Source organism: Alosa pseudoharengus, unplaced genomic scaffold (assembly GCF_046254945.1).
Source record: "Alosa pseudoharengus isolate Yale_2024_CS ecotype anadromous, Long Island Sound unplaced genomic scaffold, YU_APseudo_1.1 YU_APseudo_1.1_scf_14, whole genome shotgun sequence".
Taxonomy (NCBI): Eukaryota; Metazoa; Chordata; class Actinopteri; order Clupeiformes; family Clupeidae; genus Alosa; species Alosa pseudoharengus.
The window spans coordinates 27,269,967-27,289,270 of record NW_027468609.1 but is presented as its reverse complement, the minus strand read 5'-3'; the positions used below and the strand labels follow the sequence as shown (position 1 = coordinate 27,289,270).

General features: G+C 42.0%; 1 protein-coding gene and 1 long non-coding RNA gene across 3 annotated transcripts in view; one reads left to right on the top strand and one right to left on the bottom strand.

The window, feature by feature from the left end:
- The window catches only part of psd3l (pleckstrin and Sec7 domain containing 3, like), a 92,822-nt gene extending 81,154 nt beyond the window's left edge, over positions 1-11,668 (bottom strand). The window contains exons 1-2 of one of the 2 annotated variants that reach the window (XM_076284460.1): positions 11,571-11,668; positions 7,149-8,281 (exon numbers count right to left, since the gene is read on the bottom strand). In XM_076284460.1, coding sequence (XP_076140575.1) covers positions 7,149-8,171 — 1,023 coding nt within the window. In that variant the 5' untranslated portion in view covers positions 8,172-8,281; positions 11,571-11,668. Of the gene's footprint in view, positions 1-4,749; positions 5,152-7,148; positions 8,282-11,570 lie in introns of those variants that run through there. The other variant, XM_076284461.1, reaches the window with a different exon arrangement.
- A 3,705-nt stretch (positions 11,669-15,373) lies between these two features.
- LOC143123225 (uncharacterized) lies at positions 15,374-16,421 on the top strand. Its single transcript, XR_012986803.1, has 2 exons — positions 15,374-15,540; positions 15,669-16,421. It is a non-coding gene; the product is annotated as an uncharacterized LOC143123225 (long non-coding RNA).
- Positions 16,422-19,304: the final 2,883 nt, after the last annotated feature.

The window sequence follows — 19,304 nt, the reverse complement described above, 5'->3', positions numbered from 1 at the left end:
TGATACACCAATAATAATTTTAAAAAAATCAAGGCATTCTCCTAACAACTTGTGCTGGTTACACATGTGTTCAAAATCCATCTTGTATTATGTGCAATTTGGAACATCTAAAGTTCAGAGCTAGTCAAAGAGGGTTAAAAAAACCAACACACATGCAGCTGCAGATGCCTTCACATGCACAGCTGCGACGCTCGTTCCCTGCAAATACACCTCTGACCTCGGCTCAGCTTTTCCATGAAGAGACGCAAAACACAAAGAGGGTCCCCAGCTCTCCAGCCAGACCTCTTGCAGTCCGGTCCAGCTGCGGCAGCCCACAACACCAGTCCTGTCTCTCCTTTTAGGGGACAGACTGGCGGTGAGAGGGGGTGGTGGGGACACCTTGGGGACCGTGAGGCTGTCAAGCAGGAAAGAAAAATAAGCTTGCCGCCTAACCACAGGCATGAAGACATGAAGGGGAGGAAAAGTCACTGTGCCTATTTATAACAGTTTGTTAATATGTAAGCTTTTTAAGCGCGGAGTCATGTCAAAGGCTTTAATGGGACTAGACGTAACTCAAGTAAGTGTGCTTTAAGACCCGAGTTTTTCAGGTGCACATTGGACTCAAATCGGACTATATACTATGCACTACACCTAATACACTACTATACTACTTTGTCAATACCGGTGCCCAACATAAGCATGATTCAGGCCAGTCATTCAGCTTCAGTCAAAGAGAGAGGTAAATCTCTTCACACTCAGTGTAACCGATAGGCAGTGTGCGGTAGCCTATAAGTACTGCCATGAGTGGATCACCAATCCACAATAATCAATTTAATTGATTTAGCATAGAAGCCATTAACTACCTTAAGTCCCAGACCATTAGGGGGTTGGAGGTCTTAAAGGTTTCACTCATAAACTGGAAATGATTTTGAGTGTTTAAAGCCCTACGCGGAGAGATTGTGCATGCCCAAAGCTCATAGTGATTAAAGTAAGCTATTACATGTCAGCTGGATTAACAGGAATGCTGTTATTTATGTCCATTAACACAATTCGGCTGTTATCCAGAGTTGGCTAGTTAAATTGTGAGACGTTTTTTCTGGGTTTTTTTTAGGGGGCCAATACTAATAAACCCATTTTCTTCTTTTTTTGTGTGAAAAGTTTCATCTCACATGTTTTGTGCCTGACCTCATAGATGTTAACAAGCATCATTACTCTGTAATTTGACTATGAGGTGATGTCTGTGGTTTTGCCACAGGCCAGTAGTTAGTGTACGGGTCCATGTGGGTCTGTGATCTCTGGTGTCTGGTAACATGCACAGGAAACAAGTTCCAGGCTACTCCGTACGAGCCCATGCCACCTAAATGACTTCTTGCTTTTCTTTAACAGCAAAGTCAGGGCAAGATAATGAATTTGTTTTAGTCAATCGCCACTGTTTATTTGGGGACAAACTCTCAATGCCCTTCTATATGCTGATAGGCATTTTTACTACCTAAATCAACTTAACTTGATAAAGACATGCCCTGTTTGCCGATTGTCAGCGAAAGTAAATCTCTGCGAGCAGCGGTTCTTTCCAGTGTAATTACCTGACACACTCGTCCAACACAACTTCCAAAAGCTAATCCTCTTACAGACTTATCACAAGTGTGCTTTGATTCGACGGAGCAAAACGAAGTTAGCTTTCTTGGCCAGCCCAGACAGACCAAAACCTTGCGCTTGGTTTTATCCATGTTGAACAGCTCTGGCTATTCCTTTCTTTTTTCATGTATTTTTTCATGCCAGATCTGCTGCTGCTGCTGCTTCAGAAAGGGGGGAAAAGAGAGAGACATCCGCCATGGAAATTTGTCAAATATTTTCTTCAGACTGGTAAAGAAGGCCTGCAATTATGCAAGTGGAGATTCCAGTGCAACCAGCATCGCTGCCTGGGTAGGTTGTTAACCCTACAGGGCAAGCCGACTGTAAGCAGCGACGTTGAAATGGGTTAATGAGGTGAAATGTAGGGCTCGCCATGCAGGTCACTCCAGAGACAACGCAAACACAAGGAAGGGAGCACAGCTTGTAAATTAGACATGATCTATTTAGCGCTAGGCAATGCACTTCTGTACAGATACAGACACAGACACACAAATCTCTAAGACAAGGGAGTCTAAGTCAACATTAAACTAGCCTGACAGGCTTTGGTTGCACCCATATTTTGAACATTTTGAGCAGTACTTAGAATTAAAAGTTCTTATGATTAGACTAATCATATAATACAGTGTGACTCTAAAGTGACAGAGATGAAGATGACATCACTAATTAATCTTTAAAGCCAAACAGCCACAATGCGAGTGACATTGCCCTGTCATCAATAAAAAAAACAAATGTTCTTATAGGATGTATGAATAATCTGTTCAGTGAACAGTCACTGACTTGTCATTAAAACAACAGAAACATTAGCAAACCTTTATGTGATGAAGTAGGCCTACTTTCACTTTCAGTACTTGTGCCGTTTTGAATGTTCAACCACGAACATATGAAAAATGTAAAGCCCTATAGGGAGGAAGTCATGACACATTCTGAATTTGGAAGGAATCCCTGAGAAATGCTGCCATTATCTGACTATGTAATAACTAATGTGTCCTTTTGTTTGGCCTTATTACCTTCACGCTAAAATGAACAAGTAATGTTCAACATAGCTTGGCAAAGGACAGCTTGTCCAAGAGAGGAGACAAAATACCAGTATTCCCTCTAGCAAAAAGGGAAAAAAAGACTCCTTGTTTGTCAATGAAAGATGAATGTGTTTTCCTTAAATCTGAACTGCAGACCACGTTGGGAAACATGGGCTGCAGTTCAGTGCAAAAGGGAAGCTTGCAATGCTTTTTGCAGAGGAGACCCCATTGGAGAAAACTACTTAACTCTGTTGGTGGAAACAAGAGCTTCGGCTACTTACAGATTCGTAATCTGGAATTTAGAGAGGTGCAGTGTGATCATCACCCTGAACTAATCCGAATCCTGAATCTTAATTAAAAGCAAAGAGCAGATGCTTGCCCATGACTGGGGACGTCCGGTTGCAGTCACTTGGCCCAATGCTTCTGCACTTGCACTGCTGTGAGACAACAATGTATCTCTGAGAGCGGCTGGGCAGTCAGACTAACCCATGCCACTCCCATGTCAGGCCAGGCCAAATGACAGGTGGTGGCAGGGGAGTTCACACACACTACACACACACAAGCACCCGCATGTTGCCTGCCTGTCACTGTAAATTCCTGGATGCTGGCCATCTCAACAGAACACTGGTGACAAACAACACACACATTAATGAGCATGCACCACACACACACGCTCGCACGCAAAACAATCTGTTCACAAAAGGACAGAATTGTGGTACAAAAAGGTTGCTGTTGGTGTGACTGACACCCAGCAACAAAAGCCTAATCAAACCATCTGTGTAGAATATTGCACATAACAGACGTGAACAGCAACCAAAGCTATCCCAATTCCACTGACTTGACTACCAAATCACTCATTTTCTTAAATCATGGTTGGTTCCCACAACATGAAAACCAAAAGGACAGTTGATTTGAGACTAAGCTTATATTATGGATTCACTCATCATAACAAATCACAGATAGCCTAACCTATTGCATCATTCTTTGTGCTGCGATCACATTGCCAATGGTATTTAGGCTAATGATATAAAATACTAATTTGCATATAGATGCTTTGGGACAAAGGCTTGAAAGGCCCAGTGTAACAAGACTGTTAAATATGCAACATCCATTTATTTTTGCAGGACATTTTAAATGCTAGCTGTGCTGATCATTGTTATTTTTAATAGTATTTTAATCATCAGTAGTAGGTCTACTTAGTTTTTAGATCATCTTAAAGTAAATAAACAGCTCAGCTGACAAAAAGATTTAATGGGATAGTCAAGACCCTGACGACTTTAATTGGAAGGGGGGGAAGGAAAAATACTGAAGTGGAAACATTTGCTGAGGGGAATATAAAGTGAAGGCTCTAACCCAAATCCTGAATCTGTGCCAAGGATTTATCCAAGCAGAACCAAATCGCCACTCATACAAAGCAACATCAGATATGCATATCATGCATTTCAATATGCATATCAGAAGCACTATTATGTAGTTATTGCCAATACCCTGTCGTACATGCGTGGTTGAAAAAAAAAATCATCGTACGTGAGCATGTTTTTCCTATGTGGGCGAAAGCTTACAGCTTCAGTTGTGTGGGCAAATTGTTTACTTTTGCCTGCAACCTCCATACAACGCTGATTGTTGTATTGTTTATGCCTTGCATCCCAAGCTAATGCTAGCAAGCTAACACTGGAGAAAGCCAATTTACTCCAGCCGTAGTAGCAGCACATAGCACACGCTGAGCAGCCCAACGTCACAGCATCTTCAGTCATTGCAGTTCATCTTCTTTTTGAAGAATGTAGCGTTAAACCAAAGGATAAAAACACCTTTACTCCACCTAACTCCAGTAACATTAGTTCGTTTATGTATCGCAGAGCAACTTACGTCGTGTAACAATGTTTGTGGAAGCTCTGCCATAACGGGGCATTCACAGTAGTCCATTGACAAAGGTAACGTTAGCGTTAACGTTCCATATATAAATCGGGCTGGCTAGCAAGTATTCTCTATACTTTGACAACTGTAAAGACAAAGTTGACAGGCAAGATACCACAGAGTCACAATTAAGTAAAATCTTTACGAGTAACCACAGAGAACTGTTATCAGCGTTAACGTAAAAGTGCAAAGCACACGATATCCTTACCTCATCACCCTCTTCCATATCCTCGTATGTTAAATGTAACGTTACTTTTCATTTGGCATCTGGCAGTCAATTGGTGTTGACTAGCAGTTTTGCTAGCAAACGTTAATGGTCCATTGACTGAACAGACCCATGATTTCAGTGAGACAACGAATAGTTACCACGACCGCCCAAGTGTAAAAGTAATCTCCATATCTTAGATAGCCCAATGTTGTCGTGGCACCAGAAACGAACATTTCTGGTCGTTGACCAGTTTGCAAAGAGCTGTCATTACGTGTGAGAGCGGTTGACTTGGAACGAAGGCGTGACACAATTCTGTGCAATGAATTTCAGCGAGAAGTGAAATGCAAGTCTAGCATTATTTTGAAACCAATGAGTATGACTATAATGTAAAATGTGCTCGTGTTTACATGGTATTCTGAAGTGTAGACTTACCCACTCTAGGAGTATTTCCTACCGATACAATAATACCATTTATTTCTCCCCTCCGCATCTGCTACACTTTGACCTCAGCGTTTATCGCGCTTTTTGTTTTCCTTTCCATCCCTTCCCCTCAAGCGTCGTGACACTTGGTACATTCCTGTTTAAAAGAGCTCCTTAGTCCATCCCATTCCACGCTTGTTTGCCATGCATAGGCTACACCAATTACGTTACAGTAAAATCAGTTTTAATATAATGCAAGTGGATTTGTACAACGATTGCTGTTAATAAATCAGATGCTAAAAATATATATTTTTATAAATGTATAGGCCTAAGCATAGCCTATAAATGTGGTCACCACTGCATCACATGTGGTGGCCTATATAAAGCCTCCCTAAAATTTAACACACTGCAGCATTGATTAATAAATGGAAATAATTGATTATTCAGTTGTGATTTAGTAGTTTACAGTGCATTAAGGTACCTTGCAATTTGCTTATAAGTTTGTTGTTATTTGGTGCAAATATGCATCCAACGACTCAGGCCTACTAATTACAAAAAGTTACACTGAGCAGTCCCATGGTGTGATTATTTGATAAGTAACCTACATGCATCTCTTCAATGTGTTTTTCTGACTGCTGTGTGATTTCGCAGAACAGCTATGGCCACTCCCTGAATCACAGCTCTCTGGAACACGTACAGACTAAACACCATTATTATGTGCATCTCCAAAAATGTCTTATTTTTGTATCACCACAAATAGCCCTCAGAAATCCCATGAAGTTTCAGATTTCTAAAACATATGGTCAGGCAGAGAGAATCATCCAGTCTCATAGTTATTTATGGTGCTGGGCAGTAGGCTGCTAAAACAAGGCAATCTGAAGGTAGCCTAATTGAATAATCTCTGATTTCAACAATTCACATAGTTGATTGAATTGAGGTCATGGGTTTGTTGCATGCAGGCTTATATTTCATCAAAAGACAATGTAAGGGGGGCACAAAAATCAAAGACCAATATGATGCAGGCCACTCTAGGTTTCCATATATTGATGTCCAGGCTGTGCAATTCATAGGTTATGTTTTCTGTGAATATAGATTTCATAGACTATAGCACTAGAATCCACTAGAGTTGTGATGTACATTTGAGTTACTGTAAATGGTGCGTTTTGAATAAATGATAAGTTTAACCTATCTAAACTATCACAAGAGAAATACAAAAAATAATTATTATTTATTTTAGAGAGGGATAAAACATTATTTCATTATTTCAGAGAGGGATAAAACACTAGGGGGTGATCCAGTTCTAGCTAACCCTATTCTTTCCACTTCTCTAACTGTCCCTTCTGTCCCACACAGCTAACTTAACGATTAAGGAATTGAAGGCATACAGATCTGTACAGTTCATAATCAGAAATATATATTTCTAAACCATTAATATTTTCAGTGGCACTAACTCCAAAAATACCATATCTTTCATTGGTATGCATAAACTTCAGAGGGTATGGACCAAAAGCATTTTCTTTCTGGTCCATTTACTCAAAGGAATGACAGAGACAAACTCCGGATACCTACTAGCTATCAGCCCATCTGGGTGGGGAGCAAACCCAGTCTTATTCACCATGTGTGGTCATGTCTCATGGTCTTATCCCTCTGCCGCAGGCCAGCAGCTACTGACAAGATCATCTGAACCATGGATATTAATGTGGAAAAATGGCTCTGTGGCCATATTAAGGGATTATTTTCCTCTGGGTTTTCGCTGAAAAGAACTAGGTTATCCTCACCGCGCTGAATTATCATTGGACAATGAAATTCAGTCGGACAACATATGTGACACTATGGAAGTGAACGTTACCAACAACATTATAACATTAGGCTTTTAGAATATCAAACAAAACAAACATACAGTATGTGCACAGTATTACCCATTCAGGTTTGCATTTGTAGTTATTAATCTGGGAACAATGCCAATATTCCAGACTTACCTTGGGGGGAACGGGAGGCTTGGGGCCTCGTTTGTCCATTGAGGTGTTCTTTGCAGAGGACTGCTTCACTGGAGTAACTGGAGCAGGTTTGGTAGGAGCCCCAACTGCAACAGTAGAACGCACTGGAGGTGGGGGAGGTGATGTCTTCATAGAGGGCTCTGTAGCAGCAGGTGCTGGTTTGGAGGCGTCCAGATTGCTCACAGACTTCCTGTACGCATTACCAGACAGCTTTGAAGACCTCTGTATAACGGCAGACAAAAAGGTAGCTCTCTCTGGGCTCCTGGGTACTCCTGCTGCCTGAGCCTTGCTTTGGTGACCAGCCTCCTCGTGGTGCTTAGCGCTGTGCACCCAGCTGTTACTGGAGGAGCGATACACACTGGTGCCCATGGTGGGTTGGACAGGGGTCTGGTAAACGGTCTTAGGCTTGGTCTCTTCCGCCAGCTTTTCTTCTGGGGTTATTTTCTGAGACTCGTGTGTCCCCGTCGGGTAGAGGAAGCTGGTGCGGGCAGCTGTAGAAGTTTTGGGGGGCACCTTGGGGGATGTGCTCCCCCTTGGTGTAGATGGGCTCTCCCCACTCATGGTATCTGGGCTCTCTTCACGCAAGATCCACACAGGGACCTCGGAGGGACACCTTGTGCCGTCTGACGGGTGTGTCGGTTTCTCCTCCGTCAAACTCACACACTCCTCATCTATGTGAAGACATGCATAACCACTGGCATCTCCTGCAGGGCTCTCAGTGGAGTGCGCCAAAGACCTGCCGATTCCTTCCTCAAGGTGTTCCTCTTCACTGATGACACAGGCCTCTGCGCTCCAAGCATCCACAACACCACACCCTTCTGGTGAGCTCTGCTGCTCCGGGCTTGGCCCTGGACCTGGACCTTCTGCTGAAACGCTGCTGCGGTATCCTTCCTCTGAGGTGGCCAGGCAGGCTCTGCTCGCAGGACACGGCTGCTGGCGGGCCTTGGAGGGTGACTGCAGTTGGATGAAGAGGAAGGAAGTTTTGACCTGATGATGATCTCCCATTTCCTCTATGGGAGGGCAATCTCGCCAGGCACCGCAGGAGGGGGGCACGGCCAACGCCCAGCCGTAATCTCAGAGAGAGCAGGATCCCAGGGCACAACCCACGTTCCCCTCTAAACAGACCATAATAAGAAAAGCACTCAAGTAAATATTGAAAGAACTTCAACATTTTCAACATTAATTACGTTTACTGTCGAGTATGATAATTGTGAACATCCTGTTTCCATCCATGTTTGTGATGCATGAATTGCCTATATCTGTGCTTGCTGTGCTTCACGTGCAGTAAATGAAAAGCCTTCAAAATCAAGTTGTGGGATCACCAAGAGATAAGAACAGTCAGGGAATATACTGTACATGAGAAAACAAAAAACTACACAGTAGTCTCATATGTGCTGTTTACTAAAGCAACAAGCTCATATCTTTGCATCCATCTGTGTGCAATTCCAACGTTCTTGCTGGCAAACAATGAAAAAACAGCTCAGTCAATTCCTCTGTTTCGGTCAAGTTCAGTAAGCTATACATGTACATTGCCCTGCCCCACCAAAATATAACATCTTTGTGCTATGATCTAAACATAATCCTTTGGCCGCCTCATACAGTATATGTAAACATTCAGACTGCGGCAGCTCCACGCATGACTTAAACAACAGGGTCCTTCTGAACAACTCCATGAGCCAAACTCAGCTTTTTCCCTCTCTCTTACTGAAACATAAAACAGAGAAGTGAAACTATGTTTGGCCAATCCCATAATTGTGCTCAGAATGGTTTAATTGTAGCATATGCCAGACCCTTGGTGCATTATGTAAGTAGGTGTACCAAGCTGTAAAATTATACAAGAAATGTATCTAATCTTTCTATAATGTAGGGGTAAAATGTTAGGTAACAGCAGTGCTTTTAGTTCGAAAAAAATACAAATGAAGCCTGCAATGACGTGGATGCTGTAACAATGTAATGTTTCAGATCTTATGATCTATTCCCAGAAATGCCTGGTCATGCTCTTTTGCAACCTGCCATTTCCAATAAGAGCAACAAACGGACAGAGATCAGCAAAGCTCCTCCTGCATATCAGTAAAACACAATGCTGACAACCAACAAACATTTAGCAGATATGACATTTCAACAGGCTGAATCCTTACAGTCCCATTCCAAATTCAGCTTCATCGTTGGGAGGCAATAAAGTCATGGCTAACAGCAGCCCTCTAAAGAGACTAAAAACTAAAGAGAAAAAAAAAGGGTTTTTTTCCTCTATTTTTAGTTAGACACTCATGTTAGTGTTCATTGGGACCACCAGACCACCTCACTTACAGCCATGGAGTTTCTGCTGAACTGGGGAACTTCAAAGAGCATGGCACTCTGCCAAGTCAGTCCCCCCTCACTGCCATTATTTATTCTAGAGCCGAGGCTTACGAAACATGCATAATGCCAGTCTGTCGCGGGATCCCTGTTATGCAGTGGTCAGCCAGAAGTACACACAAGCAGTGAGAGTGAGGCTAATGTTGTAATTCACGAGAGGGACGGCTTGATGCTCAAGGAACAGTCAAATTAGACAGCCGATGTGGTTTAGCCATTGTCTGACTGAAGTTAAAATAGCTCACACACTGTATAATGACGAGTTTTTGTTGTCATTGACCCTGGAGCTATGCAGGGAAGCAGAGAGAATTTCAGAGGCCTCAACTTACCGGTATACATTTTGTGTGTGTGTGTGTGTGTGTGTGTGTGTGTGTGTGTGTGTGTGTGTGTGTGTGTGTGTGTGTGTGTGTGTGTGTGTGTGTGTGTGTGTCTGTGTCTGTGTGTGGTAAAGACCTACCTACATTTTCCAGAATATATTCAGCAATGACCATATTCATGGCTGTCTGTTTTAAAAAAAAAATATTAGTAAAATAGCCTTAAATGAACTTTTTTATATTCTAATGCAACAATTGCATCATCCTCATCAAAGGTGAACTCCACAACCGTTACTCCTCGACTCCAAACTCACAATGACTCAGACACCCAAGACAAGAACAAAAAAGAAATCCTCCTTCACAAACCTCTACACCCAGACATCCCCACAATTCGTCCACAGTGCACTAAAACTCCAGGCCTCCACAATGTTTCCTCAAGTCCAGTTGTCTGTAAACAGCCTTGATTCGTTAAATGCTTACAGGACTTTGGCAAAGGCTCTGAGTGTCAATTCCAATTGGCTTGGAGTTATTGAAACCAAACACAGAGGAAATGACATCACTGGGGAGGGGGGCTCCCAGAGAGCCTCGGCTCTATGCACTTTTTCAGTCACCTCACCCTAGTCTGTCACTGGGACCTATAAAAGAGGGGGCTGTGCTGACGCTCTCCCTTGCAATGAAAGCATTGTCCTGGCAGCTCTGATGATGTGGGCTGGCCAGCCATAAGGCAGCAAGGGAAAACAGCTGTGGGCAACAGAAATGGCAGACCACCCCTCCATTTTTACCAAAAAACTCTTTTTCATTGCAAATGGCAATGGAGAAATTTGCTTGAACATACCACTTTAAATATATCCATGCAAAGATCATTGTTGCTCATCCGGGAAAATGGTTTCAGTCTTATAAATGCGAAAGATTTCGAGCAGATTTGGTCGCCATGACATGAAAAGCAGTAACTAATCTTGAACGTGCACCAACATCTCCTGGATGCTGATGGCATCCATCCTGATAAAGCATTCTGCTGGGTGGCGCTACATGGGCACCAAACCAAACATTCACAGTGCTGATAAAGAGCAAGAGTGGGACGTGTTTGCATAGTCCAGCCTACAGCTCATGGTCCTGACAAAACATCAGGGAGAAATGTCTGCCTGAAACAAAACTCTCTTTATTGAGTGTTGCAGAGAAAGTCACGAAGTTCAAGCTGTCAGAACTCAATGGACATTTGAGAACAAAGTGGGTGTGTTCGTGCAGGATCATGAATGAAGTTCTCACAGTGAAATATACTGGGAAAGGGATTCCTTGATATTACTATCAATTAATAAATAAACCAAAAATAGGCAAATAATTGAAAATAAATGAAAGTATATCCTACTTTATGAACAAATACATGATTCAGGGTCAGATAGGATAGCCTAGAAGATGAAATCATAACTCCCTAGGCATCTTGGCATAATTTAGGATGACAACTAGTTTTATTTCATTTTAAGGTCAGCAGATTGCCCTTTAAGTCTTATGCAGTCATTTGACTACTCAGTGCATGCACCCTATACGAATAATTATTTTCAGTACATTAAACCCCAGCACTCAATTTCGAATGACACCTGACGCTAAGTGCATGTGAGGACAGCACCTGCGCAAAGGGTGTTTTGTCATTTCAAAAAAGTATATACTGCAATTTCACATACCTGTGGTCGTCTACATAAAACCATAACTGTCTAACCACTCGTGAAAGCAATGTACTTACCATGATGTTACCAACTGCGTGTCTCTCGATTGAACTTCAGCTCTTCGATGCGCAGGGCTCGTGCGCGATGAAGCGATCACCAAACGTTTCAACTTCTGACTGCAGTCATACTGGTCGGAGTGCCAAGTCAAGACAGATATCGCTTTGCTTCGCTCTATACTCACGTGTGAGTTGGAAAGACATGTCAGACTCCGGAACGTGCATCTCAGCCCTGATTCTGGCTCAACGCGTGACATGCATGCCGGTCGCCCCAGTTTTGCCCATATTTCCCTCTTTCTCTAAGGGAGATCAGCAGGTTTCTTGTAATTTGGTCCACCGCAGTTACCGTTTCGGGTATATCACAGACACATGAAGAGCATGACCATCCAAAGGGAGTTTTCACATCACTGAAAAAAATACAGGTCATCAGAGAAGCGTGGCAACTCCAGTGGTTTAGGCAGCATCTGTTGCTTGTGATATGTTTTACATTCAAAGCTGTTTGAACAGGGTGGAGTTGGATACTTTTATATGACATTCACTAATAAAATCACTTATCTAGCCCTAACACTGTGACTGTGTTTACTTAACTTAATCAGTGGACAGATGATAATAACAATAAGGAAACTGAAATGTGACATTTGATTCATTATTATGAATGAATGAGTTTAGTTTCATGCACAGACAACCTGGTTGCCACAAACAGCTCTTCACATCTTTGTGGTAGCCCTGCACAGTGTGGGGATAGTGGGAAGAGTGTGCATTCCCCCAATGTAAATGTAAATGCATTATAATTTGGGATGATTGGAAGCATACACAGGGTGTTTATTTGTTGGAACTGTCAATAGGTTCTTTTTGAGAGAGACTTTAGTGAAGCTGTTTTCAATTATCAGAGCCTTTTACCCCTCTAATCCTGGAAGTAAACGCACTTGTGTCAGTTTGGGACAATCCATGGATTGTGCTCAAAGGAAATGATCTTATGCTCCTTGCGTAGCTTCATTGCACTGGTGATTCCTTATTTAAGAGAATGCAGACTACAAGCGTCCCAACATTACACCCTTTCCTATGGCTCTAAATTGCAAAGTGCTTACTGTACAAGAAATCCATTATGAGTAAATGCAACCCTCCAAAATACTGTGTGTGTGTGTGTGTGTGTGTGTGTGTGTGTGTGTGTGTGTGTGTGCGTGTGCGTGCATGCATCAAAAAAATAATGCAAAACATGCAAAAAATGACAGATTGAATATTAATTTATTGCAGGTCTCAAAATGGACCATACCATTCTTTACACCTCAATTATCACTCCTAGATATACAGGTGATGTATCAACAGAATAAATGTAAACTTCTGAAAATCTAAAAAGGCTGACAGGCTCTTTATCTCAAAGCTTTGTTTTCAGACAGCACTGTTAAGGGAGTCACCATGTTTTCATATAGCTCTTAGTTGGTTTGCAACACTGTCAAACCTGAGCTCTTCAAGAGAACACCTGCTCTGTTAGAACAATAGCACTAGCAACTAAAATGTGTTTCTGATAAGGCATGCAAATAGGAAACGTTATACTGAATGCTTTGGATAAAATTATTTAATTTTGATGTTCAGGTGACTATATTTGCATGACCCACAGTGGTAGTAGATACTATCTACATCCAGGGAAGCAGCTGTCATGATAAATACATCTGCCTGTACGTGACATGTGGGAAGAGGGTTCTGTGCTTGTTGAGACTTCAGTTATATAAACACTCAATGAATATTACATGAACGATGATGATTGTATTCATATGGTTTATATATATATGTGGTAGTAGTGGAGGTGTGCACATCCTCACCGGTGAGGTGCAGGGCAAATGGAACTAGAGCTGCAAAGAAATGAAATGCCCGCACTCTGCTAAAACTCCCATATATTTAATAAGTGTTGCAACGTTTCGACCCGACTGGGTCTTCCTCAGGCAAATGTCATTTTTATATATATGTGGCACACCAACACTGTAAACATGGTGTCAAGAAATATTTCTATGTGAAAATTGTTGCTTTTTTGAAGGAAAAGGTATTTTTTTGTCTTCCATTAGTAATAGAAATCTTTCAAAATCAAACAAACTCCTAAAAAAATAATGCATTATTACATATTGATCTTGTGAGCAAAAATCTGTTTTGCAATGTACAATAGTGTCACATTTGTTGAAGTAGTAGGGCAAATATATATATTTCACGGCACAGTTCAAAAAGGAGGCAGCCACGGTAAGTCGGAAATGAGGACATTCCATTTATGAAATTAATCTCTCTCTCTTTCTCTACTTTGAGGCCAAGGCTCATTAGAGACCGTTTTACCCTAATATAAAGAAATGGGTCAGAGAGTGGCACAGCAAGCATCCATCCTGACTCTCCCTGGTGTTATCAGAGTTAGCTTTGCTCCATATAGCCCTGGAGAGACCCAATCTGCATGTATGCAGGGCATGTTAATAAGCCACCTCTTGAACAAGTGCTCTGCTTAGGCAGACAGAATAAGGGTGTGTCTCCCCTAACGTTCCGCCAGGCTATGGTGGTTCATCTCAAAGGAGGCAAAGGCATTTGCCTGGGGCGGCATCGGTGGGGGGTGACAGCAAGGAGTACAGAGAGGTAGGAAGAAGGAGGAACCCCCAGCTGGAACATGATGTTTGATGCGATTTTAAATTGCAGGTGCAAGGTGGGGGGTGTAAAGTTGTACCTTTGCCTGGGGCACTAAGTTAGGCTGCTGTGCTAGACCTGTCTGTGGGTTTGTGGGGTAACATGTTAGTGTAGTTTGGTTTAACACAGGCAGGGGTGTGCTTACAGGTTATGAATGCATAAACATTCACATAACAAACTGTTTTATTGCCAGTGTAATGCATGTTAAAGTAAAGTGCTGTGCCACAGTATGAATATGATCTTTTAGCTCTGTTAAAGGTAAGTCATGTTCCTCTTGATGCACATTCTGTGTGCGCTCAAAAAGCCTCTTGTGTTGGTGTGCAGTCCTAGCTCTGTAAATGAGACACACGTCCTATTCGGGCCAGTGAATAATGTCACCTCAGGAGCATGGAAGAGGAGTGTGTGTATTTGATTGGGTGTTGAGTTCAAATATCAGCAACCATTTTGCTAAGATCATAGACTGCACCTTTAAGGGATGTTTTATGCATCTGTGATGCTGTAGTGGGCTGTCTCCATTGCCACTGGACTGGAGGGGCCATGGAGCCATTGAACAAATCCCCCACCCCACCCCCCACTCCGCTGACCAGTGATTAATGGAATGTGATACCGTATGAAGGCACCACATTAAAACAATCATTTCAGGCTCTCCTGACAGGCACCAAGAGAGCCAGATGTTGACCCCAGCCAGAGGTCGGTCTAATTGCAGCACAGCTAGAGCAGGAATTCCAGTCAGAACCCAGAGACATCTGAAAGGCCCATTGTTCTGGGTATGCGCAACATGCAGAGGTGAGCTGCATTGTGGTGGCCATGTACAGGCCTGTCTGGGGTTCCTCCGCACCCTGCAGGGGTGACACCAAACTGTAGAATCTCTGACGGTAATCAAAAACAGTCGTCCTGTAAGTGCAGTGAAAACTTTTGTTTGAATATTAAGGATGGTGGATGGCAGTGTTACAGAACGTAGCCTACTGTACAAGTGTGAAAGCTAATGTTGAAACAGAACAGACTTTCAATGGCGGTTCTTAAGGGAAGCTTGGGAGGAATGTGACGAAATATGCCACTCCTACAACTCTTATCAGGTTATGTATTCCCAGATTACCTCGCTCCACCTCCCCTCATACCTCCCATCTACCTTGGTTAGGAGTAGCATAGGGGCGTACACATGTATCCTGCTTGACTCCTGCCTGCGCAGTATAGACTCCTGCACAATCGCGTGTTTCACGCTTCTCTGTGTTTCTCTTCTTGCAAATTTGGAATGTGAAATCACACTTACGGGACAAATGGTTGGGAAATATGGACTTTCATCTTGTTCAGAAGCCATTTGGCACCCATTTTGCAAGTCAGTTGTGGGTCAGAACATCAATACCTCTCACTGAGTGGAGAAATAGTTGTGATTTGTGAGTAATGCTACATTGTCTGATAAGGTGTACTGTATTCAATATTTCTGTTCTGACTTACCCTACGTAGGATTCTCACATCTGGATCTGTGAGGAGGTGAAGAACAGGGCCAAGTGAACCTGCATTTCCCGGATGTTTGGGAAATAATGAGTGTGTTTTGAATAAAATTGGAGAAATATTTACAAACTGCACGAATTCCTTCACCCAGGCTGTTGTCATCCTGACACACATTTTTGACCATTTTCAATAATCTTCTTGTTAGTGGCCTGTGTTTTGCATCCCTTGCCTCTGAGTGTATAGTCTCATCTTAAGCAGGGATGTAGTGGTAAAATAAGTGGTGGATAAACTATGAATTTTGTGATTTCGGTGAGGTGGACTGCACCATGCGGTATTGGATTGTTTTTGGTGGAGGTTATTGTCCAATGTTTATAACAATACCAGTGGTATTAAATGGTTCCTAGAGTGTTCATGACTATCACTGCACATATTGTGAATGTGGATAATACAGTGTGATTTTTTAATGTTAAAAGTTGCAATTGGTGAATAAACTGTTTTGAGAGGTGGATAAACTCTATTTCTGAAATTTCAGAGGTGATTAAACTGCATTAATTTGGGTTTAGCCTCCACTACATCCCTGATCTTAAGTGAGTGTTGCATGGTAATGCCTCTCTCTCTCTCTCTCTCTCTCTCTGATTCTGCCTGACCCCCCTCTCTCTGCCTTAGTAATTAACTGTCACTTCCTTTGTTAATCTAAAACAGTGCAGTGCCCACTCACTGGACAGAAATCAAAAGACTGCCACTATACATTTCAAAATGATGTAGCACTGCAACAACAAAGGATGCATTTACAGTACTGAATGGACTAATGTTTGGAGCCTAAATACACACTTTCTCCTCAGAACTGACTTGGGATCAGTCTATTACTCCTCAGAACTGACTTGGGATCTGTACTGGACTCCTCCCTTACTGGCATCGGACCAGTTGAGAGAAGAAGCCCTCTCTTTGTTCTCCTCACTCAGAATTGCTGTCAAAAAAAAGATCATTGTGTCAACTGCTCTGACCTCGTCCCCCCGGCTCTTGAACTTGGCAGTAAAATTACCTAATGAGCAGCTCACAACATGGCCTTGCTAAAGTAGTCTGACGGGACAGAGTAGAGTACGCCATATAGAGCCATTCCCAGGGAAAATGTAAACATGACAAGTGTGGACTTGATGACAGCAAAACCAGAGCTTTCCAAAAATACATACTGCATGTTTTGCCCAGGCTCATAGTGTATCATACCTATAATGTCCTGTAGAGTCCTGCAGACCTAGTTTCAAAACATGAATGTTGGGTCCTGCTACCACCCCTATACACGCAACACCTGCCCACCCAATCCACAGGCTCAAGAATATAAAGACAGATGATATATGATCGACCCTGATTATGGAAGCTGGGAGTTTTAATGAGGTACCCAGATGCCAGGGAATGGCAGAATTGAGCTCAAATGGGCTGCACCTGCACCCTGTGTTTGAACAACTCCTTTGCCATGAAGTAATCACCCTTCACCGGTGTCCAAGACAAACTTGTGAAAAGGCATCAATTGCTGGTTTACATTAAGGCATTGTAAATGTGGCATACAGTTGATAAAGTACACCTTTTAAACATTTTGAGAGGTACTTTTTTTGTTCTGAGAAGTGATCCATCAAAGACGAACGTCATTGAATGTAAACTTTCAGCTATATACTGGCAACCTCCCATTCATTGAGATTAACTGTCTCTGTTTATGTCAGAAATTGTGAAAATAAGAAAGGTTAATGACTGCAGTTCAACTACTGCACAAGGTACATTCTTTCAACAACCCACTGCTAAATAATCCAAACAAGTCCTCCCATCAATCCATCATTGACAGGGTGTGTTGTTAAGGTGGTGCCATGCATTTTTTATGGATTTCCTTCCAAATATTTCATTAATTTATAACGTATGAGGTGGTAAAATCACATTTTAGCTTAATAAACTTTACAAGTATGTTTGCTCTGTGTGATAGAAAGGAATGATTTAGCTGACACACAAAACACAAATCTAAGTTCTATTTTTAATAAAGCCTTGTTAACTTCCATCTTGTGTTGGTCCCAGCTATAATAAATATGCTCCCCACGTGTACTCTTAACGGTGCTTTGGACCGGCAAGTTGACATCTTACGGAAGCTCACTTTCACTGAGCAGCCCTTAGATACCAGTGCAGCATGCTCCGGCAGCCTTAAGGAGCTTGCACACTGCTCCAACAGGGCTGTTGTCCCTGCTGGATAGAGGACAATGATGAAAACCACACACTGTGGAAGCATCTAAGAAATAATTCAGTACAATACACAAATCCACATCCATTACATTAGTTACATTACATCCACGCAACACTTTGTAATGCCACAATTGAAAACAGGAAGTAAATTATAAGTGTAACAATCAGACAGTCAGGGCTGCCAACTCTCACGCATTGATGCATTTAAAAGTTAAAATATACAAACATTTCCTAAATTCTTACAAAACACCCTTAGGACGACACAGCATCAGATGAACGCAGGTTCAGGCTGAGGTCCTATATAGATTCCTTTGCTACCAATGTTAATTTAACTCTGGGACCCTGGTCCCTGAGAACCACTGATGTTTGTGGACAGTGGTGATAGAGAACTGACACTATATGAAAGGAAATTATTGTAGATAGATAGATAGATATATAGATATTTTATTGATCCCCAAGGGGAAATTCAAGAACTTGTGTTATACATGTTTACATGTATATCATACAAGGCGACAGGACACTGAGGTTATTGCAGTAAGTGTACAAATAACTTTAAAACTGTGAGTATACTTTGTTTTTCTAGTGAAGTTGTGAAAATAATAAACAAACATGGGGAAAAGAAGGGTGTACATCTGCGGTGCTCATTTCACTGTGTCAGCTGTGCATTCCCCACAACATTTCACTGCTACGCTGACATACCAGAGTCCCCAAAGTGGTGGTAAGGATTTCTTTTCTTTTTTCTTTTTTTGATGATGATATTTCCCTCGCCTTCCCTTGTGGCTAAACACATCTGCCTGATCCATCTCCATGTCCAAATAGCTCCTCTCTTGGGCACTGTTGTGGAATGTCCTCGCCTTGTCGGTGCAACTCCCAACACTGTACACATCAAACAACAAGGCACAAACTGTCCTAGAGCCTCTTCTAAATTACAACACGATATCATGTCAAAATGAGAGAGAGGGAGAGAAAGAAAGAGAGGAAAAAAACAGTCCATGGAGGGTTGACATGATAAGATCAGTGGTTACATAAATACAGACAAATTATAGAGTTCCGCTTTAGTGTGGACCAGGAAATGATTATTGCCTTTAAGCTAATACTCTGTCCCATTGTATGTTTTGTTAAACAAATTGAGAATTAACATCTGAAGTTTCATGCAAACAGTTGTTCCTATCTGAGGTATTTCTGCACAGAGAGTTTCAGAGAGCCCATGGCAAAAGCAAATACTGAGGAAGTATTGAAGTGTGCCCATTCTAGTAACATATATTTTACAGTTACATTTTACTTTAATTTTGTATTAAGTGATTACCTTGAAGTGTATTTACTTTGAGTGTTTTGAAGCACCATCAATGAGATTTGCACAGTTAACTTGTAATATGGAATTTCCGCAAGGTTAACACAATGGACTTCCAGGGACATTTCTAATGATGT